The 24,104-nt window shown below is 42.5% G+C and overlaps 3 protein-coding genes across 3 annotated transcripts; all 3 read left to right on the top strand.

Moving 5' to 3' along the window:
* The first annotated feature begins 3,759 nt into the window (after positions 1–3,759).
* Positions 3,760–7,288, top strand: LOC115739610 (receptor-like protein kinase 7). Its single transcript, XM_030672796.2, has 2 exons — positions 3,760–6,456; positions 6,621–7,288. The coding sequence occupies exons 1-2, from the start codon at positions 3,891–3,893 to the stop codon at positions 6,998–7,000; spliced, it is 2,946 nt and encodes a 981-aa protein (XP_030528656.1). The 5' UTR covers positions 3,760–3,890; the 3' UTR covers positions 7,001–7,288.
* A 2,207-nt stretch (positions 7,289–9,495) lies between these two features.
* Positions 9,496–13,305, top strand: LOC115739553 (receptor protein-tyrosine kinase CEPR1). The gene is made up of 2 exons (XM_030672696.2): positions 9,496–12,291; positions 12,643–13,305. Exons 1-2 carry the CDS (start codon positions 9,810–9,812, stop codon positions 13,020–13,022), a joined length of 2,862 nt encoding a protein of 953 aa, XP_030528556.1. The 5' UTR covers positions 9,496–9,809; the 3' UTR covers positions 13,023–13,305.
* Positions 13,306–21,159: 7,854 nt separating this feature from the next.
* On the top strand, positions 21,160–23,615 carry LOC115739514 (tubulin alpha chain-like). The gene is made up of 4 exons (XM_030672640.2): positions 21,160–21,420; positions 21,973–22,207; positions 22,291–22,661; positions 22,774–23,615. The coding sequence occupies exons 1-4, from the start codon at positions 21,328–21,330 to the stop codon at positions 23,428–23,430; spliced, it is 1,356 nt and encodes a 451-aa protein (XP_030528500.1). The 5' UTR covers positions 21,160–21,327; the 3' UTR covers positions 23,431–23,615.
* The last annotated feature ends 489 nt before the right edge of the window (positions 23,616–24,104 follow it).

The raw sequence follows: 24,104 nt of genomic DNA, 5'->3' as shown, positions 1-24,104 counted from the left end.
AAAAGAAGGGTAAAAGGTAAAAATGCGATATGAGTCGGGCAAAGAATATGACATGACCTCGTTATCAAGTCCAGACAATAATCCCAAGAGCTCCTATGAAATCAGATCCAAATTTTGTCTAAAAGATCAATCTACCAAAGCTAAACTATAAGCAAGGGACTCACTAAAATCTCTAGACAATGTGAATATCAACTAAAAGACACTAAGCTAAATCTAATACTAAGACTATTAATTTCGAATTTATTTGTCTGTTATTTATATATTTTTGGTCGGTCCATTCCCAAAACACGAAACCCACAAGCTTTCCTCTCATTCCGTTCTCTTTTTTTCTTATTGTCTTGTTCATTATTCCAACTGAATTCGTTCATTACATTTAAAGAACAAATGCTTAAATCACTTCTGGGAACTAACCATCGTCGTTCTCGGGAGCGGCGGTTTTCTACTTTGGCGATTCTCGGATGTCACCCGGAGACGAGCAGCAAACGACTTCCGGAAGTGTGTGACGGTGAAGATCGGAGCTGGTAACGGAGAATCGAGCACGAACTATATTCTTCGGACTCTCGGATCTCGACGGAAGAGACGAAGCGACGGCCAATTTTTGCGAGACTATGCTCTGTCGCAGCTACAATTGCAATGTGGCCAGCTGATCTTTCCTATGAAGTTTTGTTTTGGGGCTTAGATTTACAGATTTCATGAACAAATACTTTGAGCGAGGAAGACAAACACGCTTATTTGCTGGCAATGCACAGGATTGGAACAGTAGCAGTCAAACTGAGTAGTCAACATCACTTGGACTTGTGCAAACAAAAAGGGCCGCCAGAGACGTAGAACGTGGACTGCAGGTGGAAAACGGGGGATATAACATTCATGAACTTGGGTTTCCAAATCAATGAGTGATTGACTCGAACCTGCACAGTACAAAGGCCAAGAAAAAACAAATTTCTGGCGGCCAAATCTTGGATACCACCTCCTAATTTAATAGAATTTAATATTTCTATGCACTAGATGTCGAATGTCGAACAATGCGTACCATTCTTATCCCCGATGATGGGATGGTGCGACATCTGCGTACGGATCTCGTGTCTGATAACATAGTAAAAGGTTCGCGACGGGAATGAGCTTCGGTCAATTGTCGACAAGGTAATTTCCTCGAGAACTCCTCTATCGCCGCACTGGACGTTATGTCTAGTCGGATTGAAATGATCTATTTCGTTCGCTGAGCAAGAGCTATCCCACACTATTCTTTATGTCCAGCGCTTATGTGAACCTCACCAATTCCGCATCCGTTTGTGAGGCTTTTGGAATGTTATATTCCTGTTTACAAAATCAAACGCACGATTGCAGAAATCACAAGGCGAATATTTCGGAAGGAGTCGTAGTGGCTGATTTGGATTTTCCTATCCTAGTCCTCTCTTTCTTGAAAAGGTAATAAGAAAAAGGCTGCATCGGTAATTTTCTTTAGCCAAATCAGATGGAATTAAGAAGGAACTCGACTGCAGCAGTTCAACAAATTTTAGTACTTGATTGCGCTGCTTAAAAGTTTGAGGAGGTAAATACACCTTTGTGACGAGATTTAGGACTTTCGGTACACTTATTTCTTCAAACATTACCAAACTTAAAATTTCACGACGCTCGCTAATCTGAAACTTCAATGGCGTGCAATTGTTGGCACGTAAATTCGCATGCAGCATTTGCGATGGTTTTTGAGATTCGAATAAGTTCCGAATTTTGGTGAAATTTTGCTTAAAAATCCCAAACAAAACAGGCTAATTTGAGCATCTAAGTATTGGGTCTCCACACGTGGATCATTGTCATAATTAAAGAAAAACACCATTTCACTAAACTGAAAAATAAAATAAAATAAAAGAGAAGAGAAACAAGATTTGCCATCGAAGCACGTTCCAGGAAAAGGTCTCTTTCCCACGAGAGTCCCATTTTTTGTCCGGTTGGATGGAACGTTTTCCCTCTGCTCTCCAACACTTTAGTCAACTTCGGCTGCCTGCCATCAAGGGTTACGACACTTTATGGAATGCAAAAAAAGAAAAGGGGCCGTCCAAATTCAATGTTGAAGTTTAACTTTGCCTGTCTTTTCAATTAGAGTTGGTACTTCCGTGTTGTTTTCCTAGATTTTATAGACATATCGAGTGTGCGGATTTAGGTCCGGGCCGGATTGATTGCGACGATATGTACTCACCTTCGAATTTCGAATGGTGCGATTTGTTGCCTAGAAGTTTCAAATCTTTTTTACCAGTTATTGTCTATGAAGTCCGAGGAGAGTTGAAATTTTTCTAGAGTGATGCGACGTGAGTTTTTCTGAGTAAAGACCGGCTTAAGCGCGATTGACAAACCTTTTGAAAATTTGAATCCATACACATGAAAAAAGAAAGCTTGAGTAGAAGCTTTATAGTTTTCATGATTATGTACTCTGGTCATTTTTTAACCAACTTCGTAATTTGCACATACGGGTCATTCACCCTTTCTGTATTTCATTTTGTTCACCAACAAAACCGTACTCCGCATAATTGCCTCGGTGGTCACTATACTTTTCACACCGAAGAGAAACATAAAGAGGCTACACTAGCATTTTTCAGCTCTTCGGAGATATTCAAACTGCATTAATTGTAGTAACAACAATAATAATAATAAAATCGGATGATAAATTTCGGAGTTTTGCAAATATATACAGTAAGTTAAACCCATTTGGACCCCTCACTTAATCTACAAATATAGGGCGGGGAAGACCGCGATGTTCCTGCATCGATGGTGCTCGGGGCTCGGCTTAATCGGTGGGATAGAATTAATCGCGTTCTGTGTCGATTAATCGCTTCACAAAGCTCGATTACATCCCAGTAAAGTAATGTCATGACGCCGCCTAACTAATAAGAGATTGGTCGGGTGGCCAAAAAGGAAAAATGAAAAGATCAAAAATGGGGCAAGGAAGAATATTGGAAGAACACCAATCATTGTCATTTTGCTAAGAACCAATCAAGATGAAACAAAAGTAAGAAAACGTGTGGATGAGGCTTCACAAAATTTAATTATATTCCCTCTTTATTGCTTTTAATAATAAGCGAAGCTTCTGTGACATTGCCTGAAAGAAAGTGCAAGGCCATTACACGACAAAAAGAAAACGTTGCTTCTCTCAGCTTGTCCTGATGTAGAAAGCCACAACCTTTTTATCTAATTTTAAAAAAGTGGTTTTTTTTTTTTTAACTTTGTTTTAACCTTTTGATAAAATATGTAATTACCTTAATCCGTTTTTTATCATGTCTAGGTGACTTTCTTGTCCTCTCATTAGTGTGTGATAAGGTATATCCTATTCAAATAAGGCAAACTAAAAATAATGGTGTATACAATTTTATACGGAAGAAAAGGCGGGAAAAAGAAATGGGTCAGGACATTCATGTTGAATAGACTCGATTCAATTTCCAACAAAAAAAAAAAAGAACGAGAAAAATAATTTTTAATTAGCATAAAAAGTTGAGTTCGCTCAGCTCATTTGGACCGAATCGATTCGATTTTTGCCTGTCTAATTTTCAAACTGACATTCAAGTCGGACCACGCTGGACTAGACTCCGGAAATATAGTTCCTACACGGAATATGAGGCTTCATCGAGTCACCCTCGAGTATTAAAAAAAATCAAAGTTGGACGACCTGGATGTACCTTCTTCTTTGTACATTTTCGGCGCCTAATATAATAAGGCATGTATGCACCGTTATTAACGGAAAACATGAACGTCACCAACCCGTGCTCGGAGAAAAACAGAGCATGTGTTGATGATATGTGGATGATGGGAGCACAATCGGCCTAAGTTCAATTGTCTCCATCTTCAATCTCCCTTCAACTTCACTTCTCTCTCTCTCTCTCTCTCTCTTTCCAGCGCCAATCATGGCGGCGTCGACCACTCACGGCAGGCGGAGCCTCCCTCCTCTGTTCCTGCTCTGTTTCCTCTGCCTCTTCTCCTCCACTGCCGTTGCCGACGACCTCCACATACTCCTGAACCTCACAGCCACACTTGAAACTCCCAAATCAAACCTGTTCTCTTCGTGGACGCTGAACAACCCACCGTGCCAATTCGCAGGCATCACCTGCGACGTCAATGGATCAGTGACAGAGATCGACCTATCGAACCAGCAGTTAGCGGGCGTGTTCCCCTTGGGATCGATGTGCAAGCTCCAGAAGTTGGAGAAGCTCGCGCTAGGATTCAACTCCTTCCACGGCACAACAACAGGCAGTTTGAATGGTTGCGTTAAGCTACAGTACTTGGACCTTGGAAACAATTTCTTCTCAGGATCGGTCCCGGACATCTCGTCTCTTCACAAACTGCGTTATCTGTACTTGAACAATAGCGGGTTTTCAGCTTTCCCATGGAGTTCCCTCCAGAACATGACGGATTTGATAGTCTTGAGCGTCGGAGACAATCCCTTTGATAGGACTCCTTTTCCTGAAGAAATAGGAAGCCTTTTGAAGTTGAAGGAGCTTTACATGTCAAATTGCAGCATCGAAGGACGAATATCGCCCGTTATCACGAATCTCACTGAGCTCGAAAGCTTGGAGCTTTCACATAATTCTTTGACCGGTGAACTGCCTAAAGAGATTGGAAATTTGGTGAATCTCTGGCGAATCGAGATCTATGGCAACAGTTTGACCGGAAAGTTTCCTCTCGGATTCAGAAACCTCACAAAACTTGAGTACTTTGACGCATCGATGAACTATCTCGAGGGTGATCTGTCTGAACTGAGATTCTTGACAAACATAGTTTCTTTGCAGCTATTTAAGAATCGGTTTTCTGGGGAAGTGCCGACTGAGTTCGGAGAGTTCCAGAGGCTCGTCAATCTGTCCCTTTACACGAATATGTTCAATGGTTCTCTGCCTCAGAAGCTTGGCTCGTGGGCGAAGTTCAATTACATAGACATCTCGGAGAATTTCTTGACGGGTCCAATCCCGCCAGAAATGTGCAAGCAGGGGACGATGATGCAGCTTCTCATGCTTCAGAACAACTTCTCCGGTGAAATCCCAGGGGCCTACGCGAATTGCTCGAGCTTGACACGCTTTCGGGTCAGTAACAACAGTCTCTCTGGTGTTGTTCCTGCTGGTATCTGGGGACTGCCAAATGTGGACATGATTGACATCTCTTTGAACGAGCTTGAAGGGCCAATCACCTCTGATATTAAGAATGCCAAGGCGTTGACTCAGTTACTAGTCGGAAATAATCACTTGTCGGGTAAATTGCCGGAGGAGATCTCGGAAGCTGAATCGTTGGTTAAAATCGACCTGAGTTACAATCAATTCTCAGGGGAAATCCCGGTGAGTGTCGGCGAATTGAAAAGTTTGAGCAGCCTCTATGTGCAGTATAATATGCTTTCTGGTGCCATACCCAAGTCACTGGGCTTGTGTTTTTCACTAAGCAACCTTAACATGGCTCACAATTCTCTTTCTGGTGAAATACCGCCATCTCTTGGATCTTTGCGGACTCTGAACTCTCTGGATTTGTCCAATAACGAACTCTCGGGACAGATTCCGTCTAGTTTGTCTTCCTTAAGACTAAGCCTTCTCGATCTCTCTGACAACCGTTTGACCGGCCCTATCCCACAATCTCTCTCGATCGAAGCTTACAATGGAAGCTTTTCCGGAAACCCCGGCCTATGCTCCTCCACAAGGATCAGTTCCTTCAAGCAATGTTCATCTCATCCAGGCGCATTGAAGATCGTCCGAACCATCCTAATTTACTTCCTTATAGCTTCAGTGGTACTACTAACCTCCTTGGCATGCTTCTGTTGCATCAAGAACAGAGAAAAGGATCGAGACAGCAAGTCAAGAGAAGAGTCCTGGGAAGTGAAGTCATTCCACACGCTAACCTTCACCGAGGATGAGATTCTCGATTCCATAAAGCAAGAGAACCTCATCGGAAAAGGGGGTTCTGGGAACGTGTACAAGGCGAAACTTCCTAGCGGCCGAGAGCTCGCCGTGAAGCACATCCTGAAAGCGGACTTTAGCACCCAGAGAAGCAACCTCAGTACCAGCCCAATGCTACGTAAGGACTGCAAAAGCTCCCGAGAATTCGAATCTGAAGTCCACGCATTGAGCTCGATTAGGCATGTCAATGTGGTGAAGCTGTACTGCAGCATCACGAGCGAGGATTTGAGCCTGCTTGTTTATGAGTATCTCCCCAATGGCAGCCTGTGGGACAGGCTCCACTCGTCCGGGAAGTCGGAGCTGAACTGGAGGACGCGATACTGGATTGCGGTTGGGGCAGCCAAGGGACTAGAGTATTTGCATCACGGGTGCGAGAGGCCCATGATTCACCGGGACGTGAAGTCGAGTAACATCTTGCTGGATGAGCTCATGAAGCCCCGGATTGCTGATTTCGGGCTTGCCAAAATCCTTCAAGCCGGTCGCGGCGTCAAAGACTCCACACTGGTCATAACAGGAACGCCTGGATATATTGCCCCCGGTAAAGAATTGATCATGATCATGGCCATGCCCTTGTATTTCCTGTTCTTCAATTAATCTCTGATAGCTCTTTTCGAATGAAACCAGATGGAAAATGATTAATTAGCCAACGAAGTTTTCAGACAGCGCTTCATGCTTATAATTAATGTACGTTCTATATCGCAGAGTATGGATACACGTCCAGGATCAACGAGAAGAGCGATGTCTACAGCTTCGGGGTGGTCCTGATGGAGCTCGTGACAGGGAAGAGGCCTATAGAGCCGGAGTATGGGCAGGACACGGACATCGTGAGCTGGGTCTCGAGCAACTTGAAGTGCAAAGAGAGCGTGATGCGCCTGGTGGACTCGAGGATCGCAGAAGATCACACTCGAGAGCAGGCCGTCGAGGTGTTGAGGATCGCAGTTCTGTGCACGGAGAGGCTTCCTTCGCTGAGACCCACCATGAGGCGCGTGGTTCAGATGCTGGAGGAGGCCGAACGGTGCGGACCGGTCGACATCGCCATCGAGAAAGATGGCGAGTTAGGGGTGGAGGGTGGGAAAAGCTGACCAAGATGTGCAACTAAACATGAGAATAGGGGTATTAGCCGATGCCTAACGCCGACGGAGCGAGAGATCGAAGGCCCGGGACGAAGGCGACGGCTGCACCATCACTAGAAATCCGGGAGCTCCCGATACTTGCTTCGGAAACCGAACATTTTGGGATGGAATGTTGGAGTCCAGACAAACCACGAGAAACAATTGTATAGGAGCAGTTTTAGATTGTATTGTATGGGAAAACCTTAATACAAGTTAGTTGTTCTTTTTTCCGGCGAGGATTTCCGAAGAATGTAATCGATTTCTCCTGTAACCTTTGCTAGGTTACAAGTTACAAGCGCGGGTCGAGTGATCGAATGTTCTTTACCCTTTCTCGTGATTGGTTCGGTCTAAATGAAACTATGGGCCATGGGCCCCAACGAAATACAAACGCGAACTTTCCTGCGCTTAGGCAAAAAGATAGAAAAGAATCCACGATCAAATGAATTATTAGTAGCGAGAATTAGCGAGATCACAAGGTCTGATCCCGTCCATCGCCCGATGTCTCATATGAGCTTTTTATTAGATTGTCGAGAACCTTTGGGAATGTTTAATCTTAACGGAATCGGGTCCCAAGTGCTTTGGCGATTGCGTTTCGGCTCTGTAACTTCCAAGAAAATGTTGTGGGAAGATGTTGAGACGGAGTAATTAAAGCCCACGAAGATGCGGCCCATGTGATTTTCCATCTACTGGGCCGGTGGCCCAAATTGGCATTGGCGAGTAGCCATACGGCCCATGCCGTTCGTTTCAGCTTACGTTGGATCCAAATCAGATGAACGACTAGCGGAAGAAAATTTGTTGGTGTTTCCAGGTTCGAAGCCTCACATTTCTATACATTTTTTTTTATTTCTTCGTTCATTTTCCACGAAACAAACGTAGCTTTATATGGAAAATGAGTTATTCCGAAAACGTCTTTCCAAAAAAAACAACCGCTCAAAATAATTAGTAGGTAAAAAATATTTTCCCGCCCATTTATTTTTATAACATATACGAGCGATTATTTTTTTCAAAAAATAAATAGGACTATAAACGGACATTTTACTCCGCAAAGCAAATCTTTCACTCAAATCTATTGGGAAGAAGGAATCACACTAACGAAAAGCAGAGTTCTCGAAAGAGGAGAAGAGGAATCTCCTTTTCAGGGTGATCTTTGTCTAGGGTTTTGGGACGCGGCAGGCCGCAAGAAAGCATCCATGGCCCTTTGATCGTCACTACAAGGGCAAACACCCGAATGTCAACTAGCAGAAGATGCACTCCCCCCCCCCACATTCCATGATTGGCTTAACTGTTAATTCCCCTTTTGGCTTACACTTAGCCATTTTTTTCACAAGATTTTTTTTTTTTTAAATCGCGGCAAAGCGACCTCTCGGCTGCTGCCACGTCGCGGCTTCTCGGGCAATTTCCAAGATGCCAAGTCCACCTCCCCTCTCCTCTCCTCTCCTCTCTTGCTTTTTTGGAGAGTGGGCATCTTTGCTTTGGGGATTCATCATTGAGCTCAGCATTCCTCCACTCCAGAGGAAGAGAAAAAAAAAAATCTTTATTCATATTTGGACACGCTCTATGAGTGAGAGTTAGATTCGAGAGCCAACATCATATGAAATTCGTGTTTCGTTTCTTCGCACTCAAAGTATGTTTAGATAGAATTTCAGGGTCTAAACGAGTACTCGAATCCGTTCATCTTGTATCAAGAAATTGATCGTAGCTAATTTAAATTTCTGCTTGATGACAGATGACATCTATCGATTGTTCCAACATCCTTGCACGAAAAAACAAAAGAAAGTCTGAAAAAGGAAAACTGAAGTTGTTGCCACTCAGAACTAATCAAGGCCACGATTGTCTTCAGGACATATCAGATGATTGCTGTATCATGAACAGAGAACCCACTGAGCAGAACAGAGAAAAGGCATTCCTGTACTCTTCCATTGCACCCTTTTGCTAAATTATTTGGTGTGGTCTCCACCGGATTCCCCACAAGCAAATATGTGTAAAAGTTATGGGGTACCATTCCCCAACTGAGCCACCCTTTTTTTCTTTTTCTCTATCTGTTGAAGAGAATTTGAGCTGATTCTCCGTGTCATTCACCCAGAAATACCCCGTGAAAGCAAATCAACGAGCACCTTGGAGAGTGGCCCTGGACAAAAATCTGTTATTCCACCACCCCCACAGTGCTCAAGAATCAATTTTTACTAAGATGGGTTTATGCATGTTGTTCTAAGACGCCGGCAAGTTGAAGATAAGCAGTGTCAGACCCGGAAATGAGATTGAGCAAGAACTAAGCATTTAGTAAAAAAAAAAACAGTGGCATGTGGGATGATGGCATCGATGAGTGCCGTCGCTTTGGCTATTGGAAAGGTGTAGAGATGGAAAGATGGGAGCTCGATCGGGATCGGATGCCGTTCGTTCATGCGTCTCATCGGCATAAAGTTGAGCCAAAAACATTTGAATGTTGTTCTCTCTACTTGATCTAGTTGGGGGGGTGGGGTTAATACACGTAAAGCTCCTTTATGTAAAGTCATGCATCTATCTCTTTCTCTCTCAGAGAGACAGAGACAGATATAGATCAGCGTACGTGCGGGCGCGCGCAGGGTACTTTGTATGCACGACCCAATCTTTTCTTCTGTCAACAGGGCTTATTACTACTGCTGCCTGCACCCAGTGATCCCATCAGTCATGCAATTTATATACTTCTCGCCAAGCTCACCACCTTCTCTGCCACAACAAACTTCCTAGACTCTCTCTCCATCTCTCCCTCTCCCACACAGAAAACACAGAAACAATCTTGATGGCTCTTTGCTCTACCGTCTTCCTCTGCGTGTCACTTGTATGTCTGTCGTGCCTATCCCAAGCGGCCAGCACGAACCAATCCCAATTCTTCGCCCTGATGAAGAGTTCGTTGTATGGAAACGCTCTGTCGAGTTGGAATCTCGATGGAGGGGCAGAGAATTCCTTCTGCAGCTTTCCAGGAATCGGCTGCAACGATCACGGGGACGTGGTAAAGATGGACGTGAGCGGGTGGTCGCTCTCTGGTCAGTTTCCCGCCGGCATCTGCTCTTACCTGCCGCAGCTGCGTGTCCTTAGGCTCAGCCGCAACAAGCTCCACGGCGGCTTCTTCGACAGCTTCGTCAACTGCTCTCTCTTGGAAGAACTCGAGACGAGCTTCTTGTACCTCCGCGGAACTCTACCTGATCTTTCGCCGTTGCAATCGCTCCGGAGACTCGACCTCTCATACAATCGCTTCACAGGCAAGTTCCCCATGTCGATCTTTAACCTTACCAATCTAGAGCTGCTCAACTTCAACGAGAATGATGGCTTCGACTACTGGAGACTTCCCGATAACATCTTGCGGCTGAGCAAACTCAAGTCCATGATCTTGATGACGTGCATGGTTGAGGGACGGATCCCGCCATCGATAGGAAACATGACATCCTTGTTTGATCTTGAATTGGGTGGAAATTACCTGCAGGGGGAAATCCCCACAGAGCTCAGCTTGCTAAAGAACTTGACGCATCTCGAGCTGTACTACAACCAGTTCGCTGGTGGCATACCAGAGGAGCTTGGGAATCTTACCGAGCTCATAGACTTGGACATGTCGGTCAACCTGTTGAGCGGGAAAATCCCGGAGTCTATATGCAGGCTCCCTCATCTCAAAGTCTTGCAAGTTTACAACAACAGCCTCAGCGGAGAACTCCCGAGAGTGATCGGCAATTCAACAACCCTGACCATTTTGTCGATTTACGGCAATCAGCTCACGGGGGAAATTCCCTGGAATCTGGGGCGGCTGTCAACTTTGATTGTCCTAGACCTATCTGAAAACCACTTCTTCGGTCCCCTGCCAACAGAAGCCTGCAAAGGAGGTAAACTGCAGTATTTCCTATTCCTGGCTAATAATTTCTCTGGTCAGTTACCGTCCAGTTATGCGAATTGCTTGACTCTGCTACGGTTTCGGGTTAGTTCTAACCACCTAGAGGGCCCAATCCCGGAAGGAATTCTAGGTTTGCCTCACGCTTCGATCATAGATTTGGGTGATAATAACCTGAGTGGTCCTATAGCGGATACAATTGGGAATGCGAGGAACTTGTCGGAGCTCTTCATACAGAAAAACAACATCTCAGGAGTGATACCTCCTGAAATCTCTGGAGCCGCCAACTTAGTCAAGATTGATATGAGTGGCAATAGGCTCTGGGGTGCGATACCTTCGGAAATCGGCAATCTCAAGAAGCTAAATTTATTGCTGCTGCAAAGTAATAGGCTGAATTCTTCCATCCCCAAATCCCTGTCTTCACTGAAGTCACTTAATGTTCTTGACCTCTCCAACAACCTCCTGACCGGGAAAATCCCTGAGAGTCTCTGCGAATTGTTGCCAAACTCCATTAACTTCTCCAACAATCTTCTTTCCGGTCCAATTCCGCCTTCATTAGTGAAAGGAGGCTTAGTAGAAAGCTTTGCTGGCAACCCAGGACTCTGCGTTTCTGCGTCCATTGATTCGTCAGATAACAATTTCCCCATATGCTCACAGACCAACAACCGGAAGAGGCTGAATATCTGGGCAATAGGAATTTCATCGGCGGTCATTACCCTAGGAACAATACTGTTCCTCAAGCGCCAGTGCAGCAAGGAGAGATCCGTCATGGATCGTGATGAGACGCTCTCTGCATCACTCTTCTCATATGACGTGAAGAGTTTCCATCGAATAAGCTTCGATCAAAGGGAGATCATCCAGGCCATGGTCAATGAGAACATAGTGGGACATGGAGGTTCTGGCACGGTCTACAGAATAGGGCTGAGCAGCGGGGAAGTTGTTGCCGTGAAGAAGTTGTGGAGCCGAAGTGTGAAAGATTGTGTGTCCGAAGATTATTTAGTTTTGGACAAGGGATTGAAGACTGAAGTGGAGACTCTAGGAAGTGTGAGGCACAAGAACATAGTCAAGCTGTACAGTTACTTCTCGAGTCGGGATTGCAGCTTGCTGGTTTACGAATACATGCCTAATGGAAATCTCTATGAGGCACTCCACAAGGGGCCCTTCCATCTGGATTGGCCCATTCGTCATCAGATTGCGCTAGGCATTGCGCAGGGTTTGGCGTACCTCCATCACGATCTGTTACCACCTATTATTCACAGAGACATCAAGTCAACCAACATCCTGCTTGACGCTAACTATCAACCCAAGGTCGCGGATTTCGGCATAGCCAAAGTTTTGCAGGCAAGAGGTGGCAAGGATTCAACTACTACTGTCATCGCAGGGACTTATGGGTACCTGGCCCCAGGTAATCTTTAAGTTTGAACTGTCAAAGAGTTGTTGCATCTTCCACAAAACATGGTTTAAGTGTTATTCCAACTAGAAATATGAACTTTTGAAGAACTTAATTAGTGGTGGCGTAGTGCTAAAAAGTGTGCGATCGCCAAAAAAAGCTTGGGCAATGATTAGATTACACAGCACGTTCTAATTGTCCAAGAATGTTTTAAATGGGGTAGGAACCAGTCATGAGTTCTAATTGTGCACCAGCATGAGAAATTATGGTACTATATCACAAATTGTCCAATTTATATCAATTACGGTTACTTCTTTCTGTTGCATTACGGATTGCTTTCACTAACCATGTTGGTTTCCGCGACAGAATATGCATATTCATCAAAAGCGACCACCAAGTGCGATGTGTACAGCTTCGGGGTTGTCTTGATGGAGCTAATAACTGGGAAGAGGCCAGTAGAGCCCGAGTTTGGAGAGAACAAGAACATCATATGCTGGATTTCGACCAAAGTGGACACCAAAGAAGGCACCGTGGAAGTTTTGGACAAGCGATTATCAGGTTCATTTTGGGAAGACATAATTCGGGTTCTTCGGATTGCCATTCGCTGTACTTATGGAGCCCCTGCTCTTCGTCCAACCATGAATGAGGTCGTTCAGTTGCTGATAGAGGCCGACCCTTGCAAATTCGATTCTTGCAAGTTGTCAGACAAGACTAAAGAAACATTCAATCCTCCCAAAACGAAGTAACCCCCAAGATCTGACGAGCAGTTCGGCGGGCTTCTCGGTATAGCCATGTAGGAAGTCTATTTATATGTACACAAGTACAGTCTCTGAGCACTAAGGAGAGACTTTACATAAACAAGAGCTCAACAGCTCTTTTTTTTGTCCTTTTTGTTCCTATGTATTAAGAAATGTTGGCTTGTAGATTATGCCAATGCGTAAAACTTTCTTAGTTTTCCTTCTTGTCAATTTCTGCTTTCATGGCTCTGTAATATACTGAGGAACTAAATGAGCTTGACAGCTTTGGTACAACGGATAGCATCTGTATTTTTCACACTCCCACCTTCATGACCAAGCTTTTGGAAGTTTTGTTTTGTGTGCTCCTTTATATCTTCGCCTTTTCATTTCATGGAGATGAAGTTGCTGCAAAGAAAGAGGATTTCGAAAGGAGGAAGCGCATTGGTAAGGGGTGGACGGCCCTGATTCGCAAGCGGCTTCTTTGGCATCAAAGCGGGTTTCTGATTCTGAATTGATGATTGAGGCATAAGTCTGTGTGGAGGAACGGAGCTATCCACTGGTAAAAGATAAACAGGCCTTTGACTGATGGGCATCTTTGTCTCCATTTAAGTCAGAGACAGCAAAGGAAGCAACAACCTTTTCTCATCATTTTCACCTTTTCTATGATCCCTTACTTTCTGTGTTGAATTTGATTGCTTTGTGAGGGAAAGAAGAAGGAACAAAACTTGTTTTACCGCAGATAGTGGCTTTGCAAGTTGGAAGAACCTCGCCCCATTTGAAGGCATACCATACCAAGCGAGGGATAAGAATCTTATACTTGTCTGTGTCCTTTCACTTGATTTAGAGTCATTGCTGCGCAAAGTGCAACCCAAGACTGGACACATATTCCAGGAAGCATGAACCAACATTTTACAATTCAACTTCAAGGAACATACGGTCAAGTATGCAGAATCGACTCAAGAAACGGCCTCATCTGGAGTCAATTTCTACGCAGTATAGCTCCGATTTTCAACAAAATCAAATTTTGAGGACACCCTTTGGATTTCCCTCATAGTAGTTTATGGAAGACATAATTTGAGAGGAAGGAATCATGATCTACAAGCGCACGTGTTTGCGCGCAAGAGCATGGAAGTTCTTGTTTTTGGCACTTTGCAATGGTACTAGTCCCGACTTTTATGAGTGGCTTGCGGGTCCTCTAAGGAGCATAAGATTCATTGGCGAAATGTGTATCTTTATGGCATGGTGGAGACACCATAAAGAAAAAGTTGGAAGCTTTGATCAAAAGGTGATGCTCTTGAGCATTAAAAGGACAGGAATAGCCAGAAAAGCCTTCCAGGTCATGTTTGTCCTCCATTTTGTACACAGCAGTCAAGAATCTGCACTAGGAATACATCAGATTTAGAGTACCTGGTGCATCTATGTCTTTCAAATTGAGCCGACCGTCTCAATCTATTCGAGTAACTATAGTTGGTTTCTCAACTGATGCTATCAGAAGAAAAGAAGGGTCTTGTTAAATTTTGAAACGATCAAGGACATAGATTCCAAATGACTGAATGTAGAGGCAACAATAACAAACGATTTCTTCCTATGTGTTTCTCTTGGGAAGGATAAGGGCCATTATTGCATGCCCTTGTAGCAGGTGGACCCAATTTTTCAGATACCTTTTTATCAGGTGTCCTTGTTTGGCATATGGGATAATGCCTCTAAACCTTGGCATGATATCCAATAGGTCCCTCGACTTTTAGTTTTTCATTATGATCCCTGGACTTTAGCTTTATGTGCAATATAGTCCCTGAATTTTTAATTTGTTCAATGTGTTCTCTGGACTTATCAAGTTTAGGGGCAACATTGAAGATTTTCATATAGTTTGGGGACTAAATTAAACACGTACTAAAAGTTCAAAAAACACATTAAACAAATTAAAAATTTAGGGACGACATTATATATTAAGCTAAAGTTCATGGACCACATTGCATATTGGGTCAAAATTCAGGAATCATTTGTGTCATTTTTCCTTACCCGATAGACTAGCATTTGAACTAACATATGAAACGGATAAGGAAAGTTCATGCTACTTGGTCTCTCTTTTATGAGAAAAGAGTCTTACTTTACAACTATACTACTAAGATGATGAAGCAAGCTAATCATTTTTCAATAAAGTAAATCTGTGTGTCAAGAAAAATATGATAATCCGATGCTTACTATGTTTCGAAATTCTAAAATATCTTAAACCCGATTAGAGACATGCAATGTATCTCATGCAAAATGCACATTCCCCGTGAGTAGCTCGTGAACTTTTTTTTTTTTATCATGTGTGGGAAGGGGACTAGCATAGTAACACTCTCTAGCCTTCACTACGAGAGTTCCACACCTGTTATAAAATGTTCGGTTCGACTTGACCTATCGGGACAAATTTCAGATGAGGAAACCTGTCCCCGCAGCCTTGCTACCATGGCGTTTCGAACTCGCGAGGTCGTGAAAAGACACTAGGGACTTCGCTACAGGCCCAGCTCATGATTGACCTAAACACAAAGGTTTCCTGTTGTAGCAAATGCGAAAGCGAACACGTAACACGGGGATTTACGTGGTTCGATCAAGGTGATCTACATCTACCGGCGAGGCAAAACAAGATTCCAAAGAGAGTACAGATTACAGAAGTCGATCTTATAGATCGAACAAAAGCACAAGACTCACAAGTCTCTCATGTAAAGAAAATTCTCAATGCCAAACGAAAAAACCCTAGCCGCAGTATAAATAGAGCCCAAAAAACTTTTCTCGGGAGCGTTGCCCCCGAACCCCCATAGACATATGTTTGTACCGCAATAAAGATTTGTTTGCTTGCTCCGAGTTGGGCCTATCGGCTCAACTCTCCGCATCATGAACTAAATCTCAATTTTTTCTCCACTTTTGGGCCGCACAAAAATATGTCGGGTCGGGTGATGAACCGTGAGGTGTACATAAAATTCAAGACATATTTAACATTTCCCATGTCTAGGAGCTATCTCTGTCTCTTGGGAATCATTCGGACAAAGATTAGGACACGTCCAGATTACATCCCATTTAAATTCCTCTAAAAAAAAAACGCTCATGAGTGAGGTGGATTGAATCTAAACAAGTCCTCAAACTACTTTATCCGAACTCCGGGACGTAAAAAATTTGGGGGTATTTCTTGGGATAAAGGGAACAAAAATATTTTCTTTTAACTTAGAGAGTGGCAGTGATAAAGATAAACTCCACGTCAATTTAGGTTGGCTACCGCCTAGGATGAGTCATTGGAGCTTCGGCTCCTGCTTCGTATCATTCACACAAAGATTAGTACACGTCCAGATCACAGCCCATTTAAGTTCCCCTGCTCAGAGAGCAAAAGAGAAAAAGGCTCATGAGTGAGGTGGATGAAATTGCTGGCTAGAATGCCAAGAACATTCACAGCACCATTTACACAAGGTGGTGGCAATGATTACACAGAAAATCGAGTGCTGCAAAAAACATATTTTTTTTATAAATCCACCAATGTTGTTTCGACTGCGCCCTCTTTATATGGTGGGAGTCTAATGCCTGTCTTATAGCACCATGCCTTGAGTGGTGCACTAGCTAGAACTAGTGATAATGCCATGGAACACGCGATGGAACATCCTCAAGTGCACTCAAATTTACTGCTCTGAATCGTAGTGTGAGCACCAGGAGTTTAGAGATCATCGTGTAGACCAACACCCACTTGCCCCAAAAGAGCAGGCTTATCAAGTTAAAAGGATCAACAGGTCTAGGCACCAAGATATTTCATTATGAGAACACTTATTTTTGACCACTTGTGGAGATGGAATGAATATAACATAGGGATGCACTTACGTTGAGGCGATATCACAGCCATGTCAGGCGCGCTGCCACGGTTAACATCGTGCATACTAGGAACACACCGCGCGATGCTGCGTGAAAAATATTAGATTTTACTTTGTAGCATGCTTATCGGCTGAAAAATTATGTCGATACCGTTATTATCTATTCTTAATCGAAGAACGATTTTGCTGAACTTTTATGGTACTTTTTATCAATTTTTTTAGAAGGAAAAAATCACCAAAAACCTTAAATCATGACCATTGTGACATATTTAATCTGAATTTTTTTTGTGATACAAAAAAAAAACTTGTAATTACGTGACACATTTACTCCAAACTTTTTCGTGATGCCAAATACCCTGAAACTTGTACCCATGTGACATGTTTGCCCGATTTTTTTTTTTTTTTTTGCGACACTAAAAATCTCAAACTTATAATCATGTGGCACGTTTATCCCAATTTTGAGGTAAATGTGTCGTACGAATTCAAGTTTATGATTTTTGGTTTCACAAGAAAAAATTTGAGGTAAATATGTCACACTGGTACAAGTTTGGGGTAAATATGTCACGTGTTTACAAGTTTAGGATTTTTAGTGCCTTTTTCCATAAAAAAAAAAAAAAATCTTACTAAGGGAGATGATGTGAAGCACATTTTTTTCGAGACACGCCATGCTAATGAGGTGAGGATTAGTCAAGTAAAAACCCAGATAGAACAGCATGTGAAAACAATATCAAAGCACTCTTTATTCTTTGCCTGAATTTGTTTCTAACGTAACAAATGGATATGAGGAAAATGGAATGATTTACTTCTAGATGGAATTGAATTCAATTATTTTAGCCACAACTAATCATATGAAATCAAAGCGAAAAGGTAGAGTAATGAATTCAACATCACAATTGGATCGATTTAGAGATATCAACTTAGAAATTCACAATTACACGACAAAAAAAATAAGAACAACTTTGATTGAATTCAAAGAAAAGGAAAATGAGAAGACAAAAGAAAAAACAAAACTTGGATAAACAAGTATATACAGTGGCAAAAAAAAAAGGATTAAAATTTTCATCACTTGCAAAATTTATGTATAAACTCGAGCTTGGGGGATCGAATGAGGCTTTGCATTTTGAACTTCTTTCCATAAGTTGGGCCGAAATTTGAACACGTTGGAGCATCTTCGTTTCCTCATCTTCTTCTTGTTCCCCTTTTTTGGGCCAAACCATACAATCGAACCCCGAGCCTTGTTTGCAAAAATTATAGATGCTTGCATGCCATACTGCCCCGAAAAGGGTTAATACCATAAAAAAAAAATCATCAATTGGTACACTCGTGTCACAATTGTCCTAGAATTAATTTTTGTGTCACAGAAAATCCCGAATCGATACACCCGTGACACGTTTATCCCGAAAAAAAAAATCCTAGATTTACCATAATTTTAGGGTAAATTCGGTACGAGTATATCGGTTTGGGATATATGTGGCACGGGAGTATTGAATTGAGATTTTTTATGACACAAAAATTAGATCGAAGTAAATGTGGCATCGGTGCACCGGTTTTGAGAGCTTTTGTGACACAAAAAATTAGTTTGGAATAGATGTGGCACGAGTGTACCGGTTTGAAATTTTTTTTGGTATTAATCTCCTAAAATTTACAAATTAAGTACGGTTTAGTTCTCAATCAAGTCCTCTGACTTCTTGACTCTGTGCAATTTGGTCATCTAAGTTTTACTATGTGCAGCCAAGCCCTCTAATTTTCTCAAGTCGTGCAATCGGATCTTTCGATCAATCGCTTTAGCAAAACCATCAAACCGATTAATCACGTGGCACTTAGACTTGGTTGGCAAAAACGACCTCGGACCCAAGAACCAGCCCAAACGGCATTTGAGAAAATCAGGTACTTGCGGACTTTGTTTCAACGAGCCAACAAAATAAGGTCAACCGGATCGTGGCACGTAAATTTTTGGGTTGGACCGGGTCGATTCGAACAAGAAGACACCTCTTTCTCCTATTTTTCCTCGAATCATAGTTGAAAATTTGAGATAGTAAAAGTCACACAATAACAAATCTTGTTATCCGTAATACCACGAAGAAGAATATAATTGCATCATTTTAGTATTTATATGGGTCAAGCAAAGTAATTTTATTATAATCGACATTCTATGAAGCGTGTCCTTAATTCATTTACGTGCCATGATAATATATTCTGTCGGGTGTAAATGGTCAATTACTCAAATAACCACTTATAGAGCACCGTATCATTTGGTAAATTAGATAGCAGATGAATCTTGATATCTCCAACATTGCTCAAATAATTCAAGAGTTGAGTCGGGTCAACCGGGTTTAACCCGCTTTTACCCGATATGAGGGTTTTTTTTTGCTGCTTAAATAATCATAATAATAATAGTAATCACATTTCAGACTTTGGAATAGCCAAAATTATCAGGCATGATGTCCTTTTTACCAAAGATATTGCGAAATATCTTGAATAAATATATGATTTACGCAAGGGTTGTCATGTTTTCGTCGAAGCTAAAAACTAGATACCACCATGCTAAAAGTCGGAGCTTTGTTTCATGTAGATTCCGTTTGTTTTGCAAAAAATGCATGATTTGAAAAATATTTTCCTAAAAATGGTTGCTTGTATCGCTTACAAAAGTGAACGAACGCAAAGTATTTTCATTATCGATGAAAATATTTAGACATAAATTATTCTCGACAATGAAAATATTTTTCGTTGATTAAATACTTCAAGCGATACAAGTTTTTTGAAAAATATTTTTCAAATCATCCATTTTTCACGAAATAAACAGAGCCTTTAGTTACTGTTGTGAAGTATCGAACAAAGTAGTTCTCTAGTTACTTAAAAAATATCGAAAGTTTGTTACCAACAGAATAATATTCTTGTTATTCATTTGTCGAAGACAATTGTTGTAGAGATATTTGCACACGACCTGCTTATTATGATCCAAACCTATATCGACCCAAGCCGAATTGCACAAATACGAAAAAACAAGAAAGAAAGAGAGGATATGATTAAACAAAATAGAATTTAGAGTACCAAATTACACAAGTCAGGAAAGATAGAGGACTTAGTTGCACAAAACAAAAGTCAGAGCGTCAAATCACACATATATTGAAACTTAGAGGGCTAATACTGTACTCGACCCCACAAATTTTTTTTATCAAATTGAAGTATAAAATGTTTTAAGCATAAAAAGTTAGGTTGAAAATCCCTTAGCCAAAAGCAGAAGATATTAACCGATAAGAATACAATCAATGCATCGCTGTTAGGTCAGAATAATTCGTGCAAGTGATTTAAATACATTCAATGCACCAATAACTTCATAAATTGGCCACCATAACCTATTCCCATGTTAAATTTACAAATTTGAAGCATGTTCAAATTAGGATTCAAAGTATACTTTTACGTAAAACTGACAATTATGTGTCGTGTTGAAATGAAAATGCATTTCAACAATTACTGACCTCAGCACAACATGTTTAATAGTTATGCTGGACTATCTCGACGGGCCTACTAAAGCGGGTCATATGACACAACATGCTTAATAAGCACAGACCATGTTTGCATGTTAATTTACAATAAACACATAAAACACGTTCGTACACGATAATCCGCATTAGTGTGTTTAAAACATCTGTTGATAATATGGATTGTCTTTTATGTTTAATGACTTTTGCATCCTTAAATAGGTTTTTCTCGTATCATTTGTTCTTTTTTACTATGAGTGTTACTTTTATAAACTTTTACGGATAAAAAGTAGTTTTTAAATTCTAGAGCAAAATCCATCCCCACCTTATTTCAAATTCGAAAAAATAAAAACGAAAAAGAAAAAGAAATAGTTTTTCATAAAAGAGGGAAAAATCCAATTCGTGATTGGGCCCACTGATAGAAACTCGCGATCTACTCCATCTCGACAGCCCATCTCCCTAAGATAACATCATCGTCCCGCACCACACCGGGGGGCCCACTTTTTGGACTGAATGACCATATTACCCTCCACCAAATCTATCCGTTGCCGCGAATACGGAATGGCAAAGCTGCAATTCCCGCAAAGTCCGAGCCCCATCTGCCCTCCCGCAATTTTATAAAAAGAGAAGGATTTCGAAAACTGGGCGGGCAACTAACCATGGTTAGGCGCCTCAATCATTAATCCAACGCCACACCAAAGTTAACCACCCTCGTTCGCTGGCATTTCTATATTAAACCACGGTTAACTAACCGCGGTTAACCGCCGAGACATTCTTTTTTCCACTTCGCCCTACCTCAAATTTTTTTTGAAATGGCGCCTCTATATAATATCTCTCGACCTCCGTTTTGCTCTGCACCTTCTTCTTCTTCTTCTTCTTCTTCTTCGACGGCGTCTTGATAAACGCCGCTCTTTCGTCCACCTCTGCGTCTCCTCTCTCGCTCGAGTCCTTCTCGAACCTTCGATTCTCGGTCTCGCTTTCGTTCGTGAGAGGAAGATGAGGGAGTGCATTTCGATCCACATCGGTCAGGCCGGGATCCAGGTCGGGAACGCGTGCTGGGAGCTTTACTGTCTCGAGCATGGCATTCAGGTGAGCAGTCTCGTTCCTCGGATCCGTCTTCGTGGTTATTGCGAGCTTTACTGTGTCCAGCATTTTTGTTGATTCGTGTTGTTTTGTGTGAGTTTAGACGTAGAATCGGACGCTATTGCATGAGAAAGATCTTGTCCATGATAGCTGGATCCGAGCTTTTGGATTGCGTTCCGTGAGTTCCATTGCTAGAAATGACCTAGATCCAGGCAAGATGAAGCGCATTCAACCATTTTCATGTAGATCTGGGCAAAGTACTGCACATTGTTATCCTGTTTCAATTGTTGTAGTTTTAGACCCTTAGGTCGAGCAATTACAATGAGATCTACCTGTAATTGGATTTGTATCTCTCCTTCGTAACGCTTTTTCAGCTTGGTTTCATTCGTTGTTGTGATTCGGAACTCTGTTGATGCTGATTCTTGCGGTTGCTTGTGTCGCTATGGTTATGGTCGTATTAGATCTCATTGCAATGTATAACGTGATATCCTTGTATTTGTTAGTTCTAGGAGCATGTTCAGCTCATTAATCGATTGTGCGTCCCATTTCCTTTCGTAGCCTGATGGCCAGATGCCGAGTGACAAAACTGTCGGTGGGGGTGATGATGCCTTCAATACGTTCTTCAGCGAGACCGGCGCTGGGAAGCATGTCCCACGCGCTGTGTTTGTAGATCTTGAGCCCACTGTCATTGATGAAGTGAGGACTGGAACATATCGCCAGCTGTTCCACCCAGAACAGTTGATCAGCGGTAAAGAAGACGCTGCCAACAACTTTGCCCGTGGTCACTACACCAGTAAGTATTTCGATGACCCCTGATCTTATTATTATTGATGGTCTATGTGGTGGGTGCCTAACAATTCTTTTACAAATTTTCAGTTGGGAAAGAGATTGTGGATCTCTGCTTGGACAGAATCCGCAAGCTTGCGGACAATTGCACTGGCCTGCAGGGATTCCTTGTGTTCAACTCTGTTGGAGGGGGTACTGGTTCGGGTCTGGGGTCACTTCTTTTGGAGCGTCTCTCTGTTGACTACGGCAAGAAGTCGAAGCTCAGTTTCACCGTCTATCCCTCGCCCCAAGTTTCTACCTCTGTTGTAGAGCCCTACAACAGCGTCCTTTCGACCCATTCCCTCCTTGAGCACACTGATGTTGCTGTGCTTCTTGATAATGAAGCCATTTATGACATCTGCAGGCGCTCCCTTGACATTGAGCGCCCCACTTACACCAACTTGAACCGCCTTGTTTCTCAGGTAATCGAAGATCCAGCTCATCCATTTAGTTTGAGAACTAAAATGCTCTTTATTGAAGCGATTATGAAGATTAGATGCTGAATGTGCTTCTCAATTCCTTGTTTCAACGCAGGTGATCTCATCTCTCACTGCCTCACTGAGGTTTGATGGTGCCCTGAATGTGGATGTGACCGAGTTCCAGACCAACCTGGTGCCTTACCCTAGGATCCACTTTATGCTGTCCTCTTATGCTCCTGTTATCTCGGCTGAGAAGGCTTACCATGAGCAGCTCTCTGTGGCTGAAATCACTAACAGTGCCTTTGAGCCATCTTCCATGATGGCTAAGTGCGATCCTCGCCATGGTAAGTACATGGCATGCTGCCTCATGTACCGCGGTGATGTCGTGCCCAAGGATGTGAATGCAGCTGTGGCCACTATCAAGACCAAGCGCACCATTCAATTTGTGGACTGGTGCCCTACTGGGTTCAAGTGCGGTATCAACTACCAGCCACCTACTGTGGTTCCTGGAGGCGACCTTGCCAAGGTGCAGAGAGCTGTGTGCATGATCTCCAACTCAACTAGTGTGGCGGAGGTCTTCTCTCGGATCGACCACAAGTTTGATCTCATGTATGCCAAGCGCGCATTTGTGCACTGGTATGTTGGTGAGGGCATGGAGGAAGGAGAGTTCTCTGAGGCTCGTGAGGATCTGGCTGCTCTCGAGAAGGATTATGAAGAGGTGGGTGCTGAGTCTGCCGAGGGGGAGGATGGTGATGAGGGAGACGAGTATTGATATTTGGTCTCATGAATTTTTTTTCCTCAGTAATGTTGTGATGGTCTATGAAAACCTTGGTTTTTTTTTTTGGCTACCTGAAGTGTAATGTGGCTGTTGGCTTTCCTTGTCTAGTGATTGTTTGTCGTGTTTCTATATTCAGTGCTATGAGAGACCTCACCATATGTTGTGTTTCTATAACAAAATTCGAAACCTCTTCTTTCGCGAGTGTTCTGCATACACCAGCACGGGGGAGACACAGCGGAATGTCTTAACCAAGTTTGGATATACTTATCCAATTTCTGACGTAGGAATTTCTAGTCCAATCTAGACTTACTCTAGTGGACGTGATAAACAGAAAGAAAAGTCACTTGAGGAGTAGTTTGTAGTGTGAAATGAGTCCACAGAAGCTAGTATGTAGAAGTATCCTGAAAAATGTCTACAAGTATGTCGTTGGAATGGCTCTATAAAAGAAGCTCGTACTCATTCATGCAGGTGTGAGAAGAGTGAGCTCATAAACCAAATCCTTAGCTCCTCCACTCATACTCTTCTATCAACTATATCTGTAAAATTATTTTGTTCAACTAATGAATTTATATTTTCCCTTCATCCCATGACCTCCTACTTTCTTTCTTGTCCATCCTCTACCAAATACATACTACACAGATACACTTGCATATATTGAAACCACAAGC

Source organism: Rhodamnia argentea, chromosome 2 (assembly GCF_020921035.1).
Source record: "Rhodamnia argentea isolate NSW1041297 chromosome 2, ASM2092103v1, whole genome shotgun sequence".
Classification (NCBI taxonomy): Eukaryota; Viridiplantae; Streptophyta; class Magnoliopsida; order Myrtales; family Myrtaceae; genus Rhodamnia; species Rhodamnia argentea.
This window is presented reverse-complemented; position numbering and strand designations above follow the sequence as displayed.

Bases quoted from the DNA above. Each gene is read 5' to 3' on its own strand.
- LOC115739610 (XM_030672796.2), top strand. From the start codon at position 3,891: ATGGCGGCGTCGACCACTCACGGCAGGCGGAGCCTCCCTCCTCTGTTC. The intron at 6,457-6,620 runs GTAAAGAATTGA...TCTATATCGCAG, and splicing joins GCCTGGATATATTGCCCCCG to AGTATGGATACACGTCCAGG.
- LOC115739553 (XM_030672696.2), top strand. From the start codon at position 9,810: ATGGCTCTTTGCTCTACCGTCTTCCTCTGCGTGTCACTTGTATGTCTG. The intron at 12,292-12,642 runs GTAATCTTTAAG...TTTCCGCGACAG, and splicing joins TTATGGGTACCTGGCCCCAG to AATATGCATATTCATCAAAA.
- LOC115739514 (XM_030672640.2), top strand. From the start codon at position 21,328: ATGAGGGAGTGCATTTCGATCCACATCGGTCAGGCCGGGATCCAGGTC. The intron at 21,421-21,972 runs GTGAGCAGTCTC...TTCCTTTCGTAG, and splicing joins GTCTCGAGCATGGCATTCAG to CCTGATGGCCAGATGCCGAG. The intron at 22,208-22,290 runs GTAAGTATTTCG...ACAAATTTTCAG, and splicing joins TGCCCGTGGTCACTACACCA to TTGGGAAAGAGATTGTGGAT.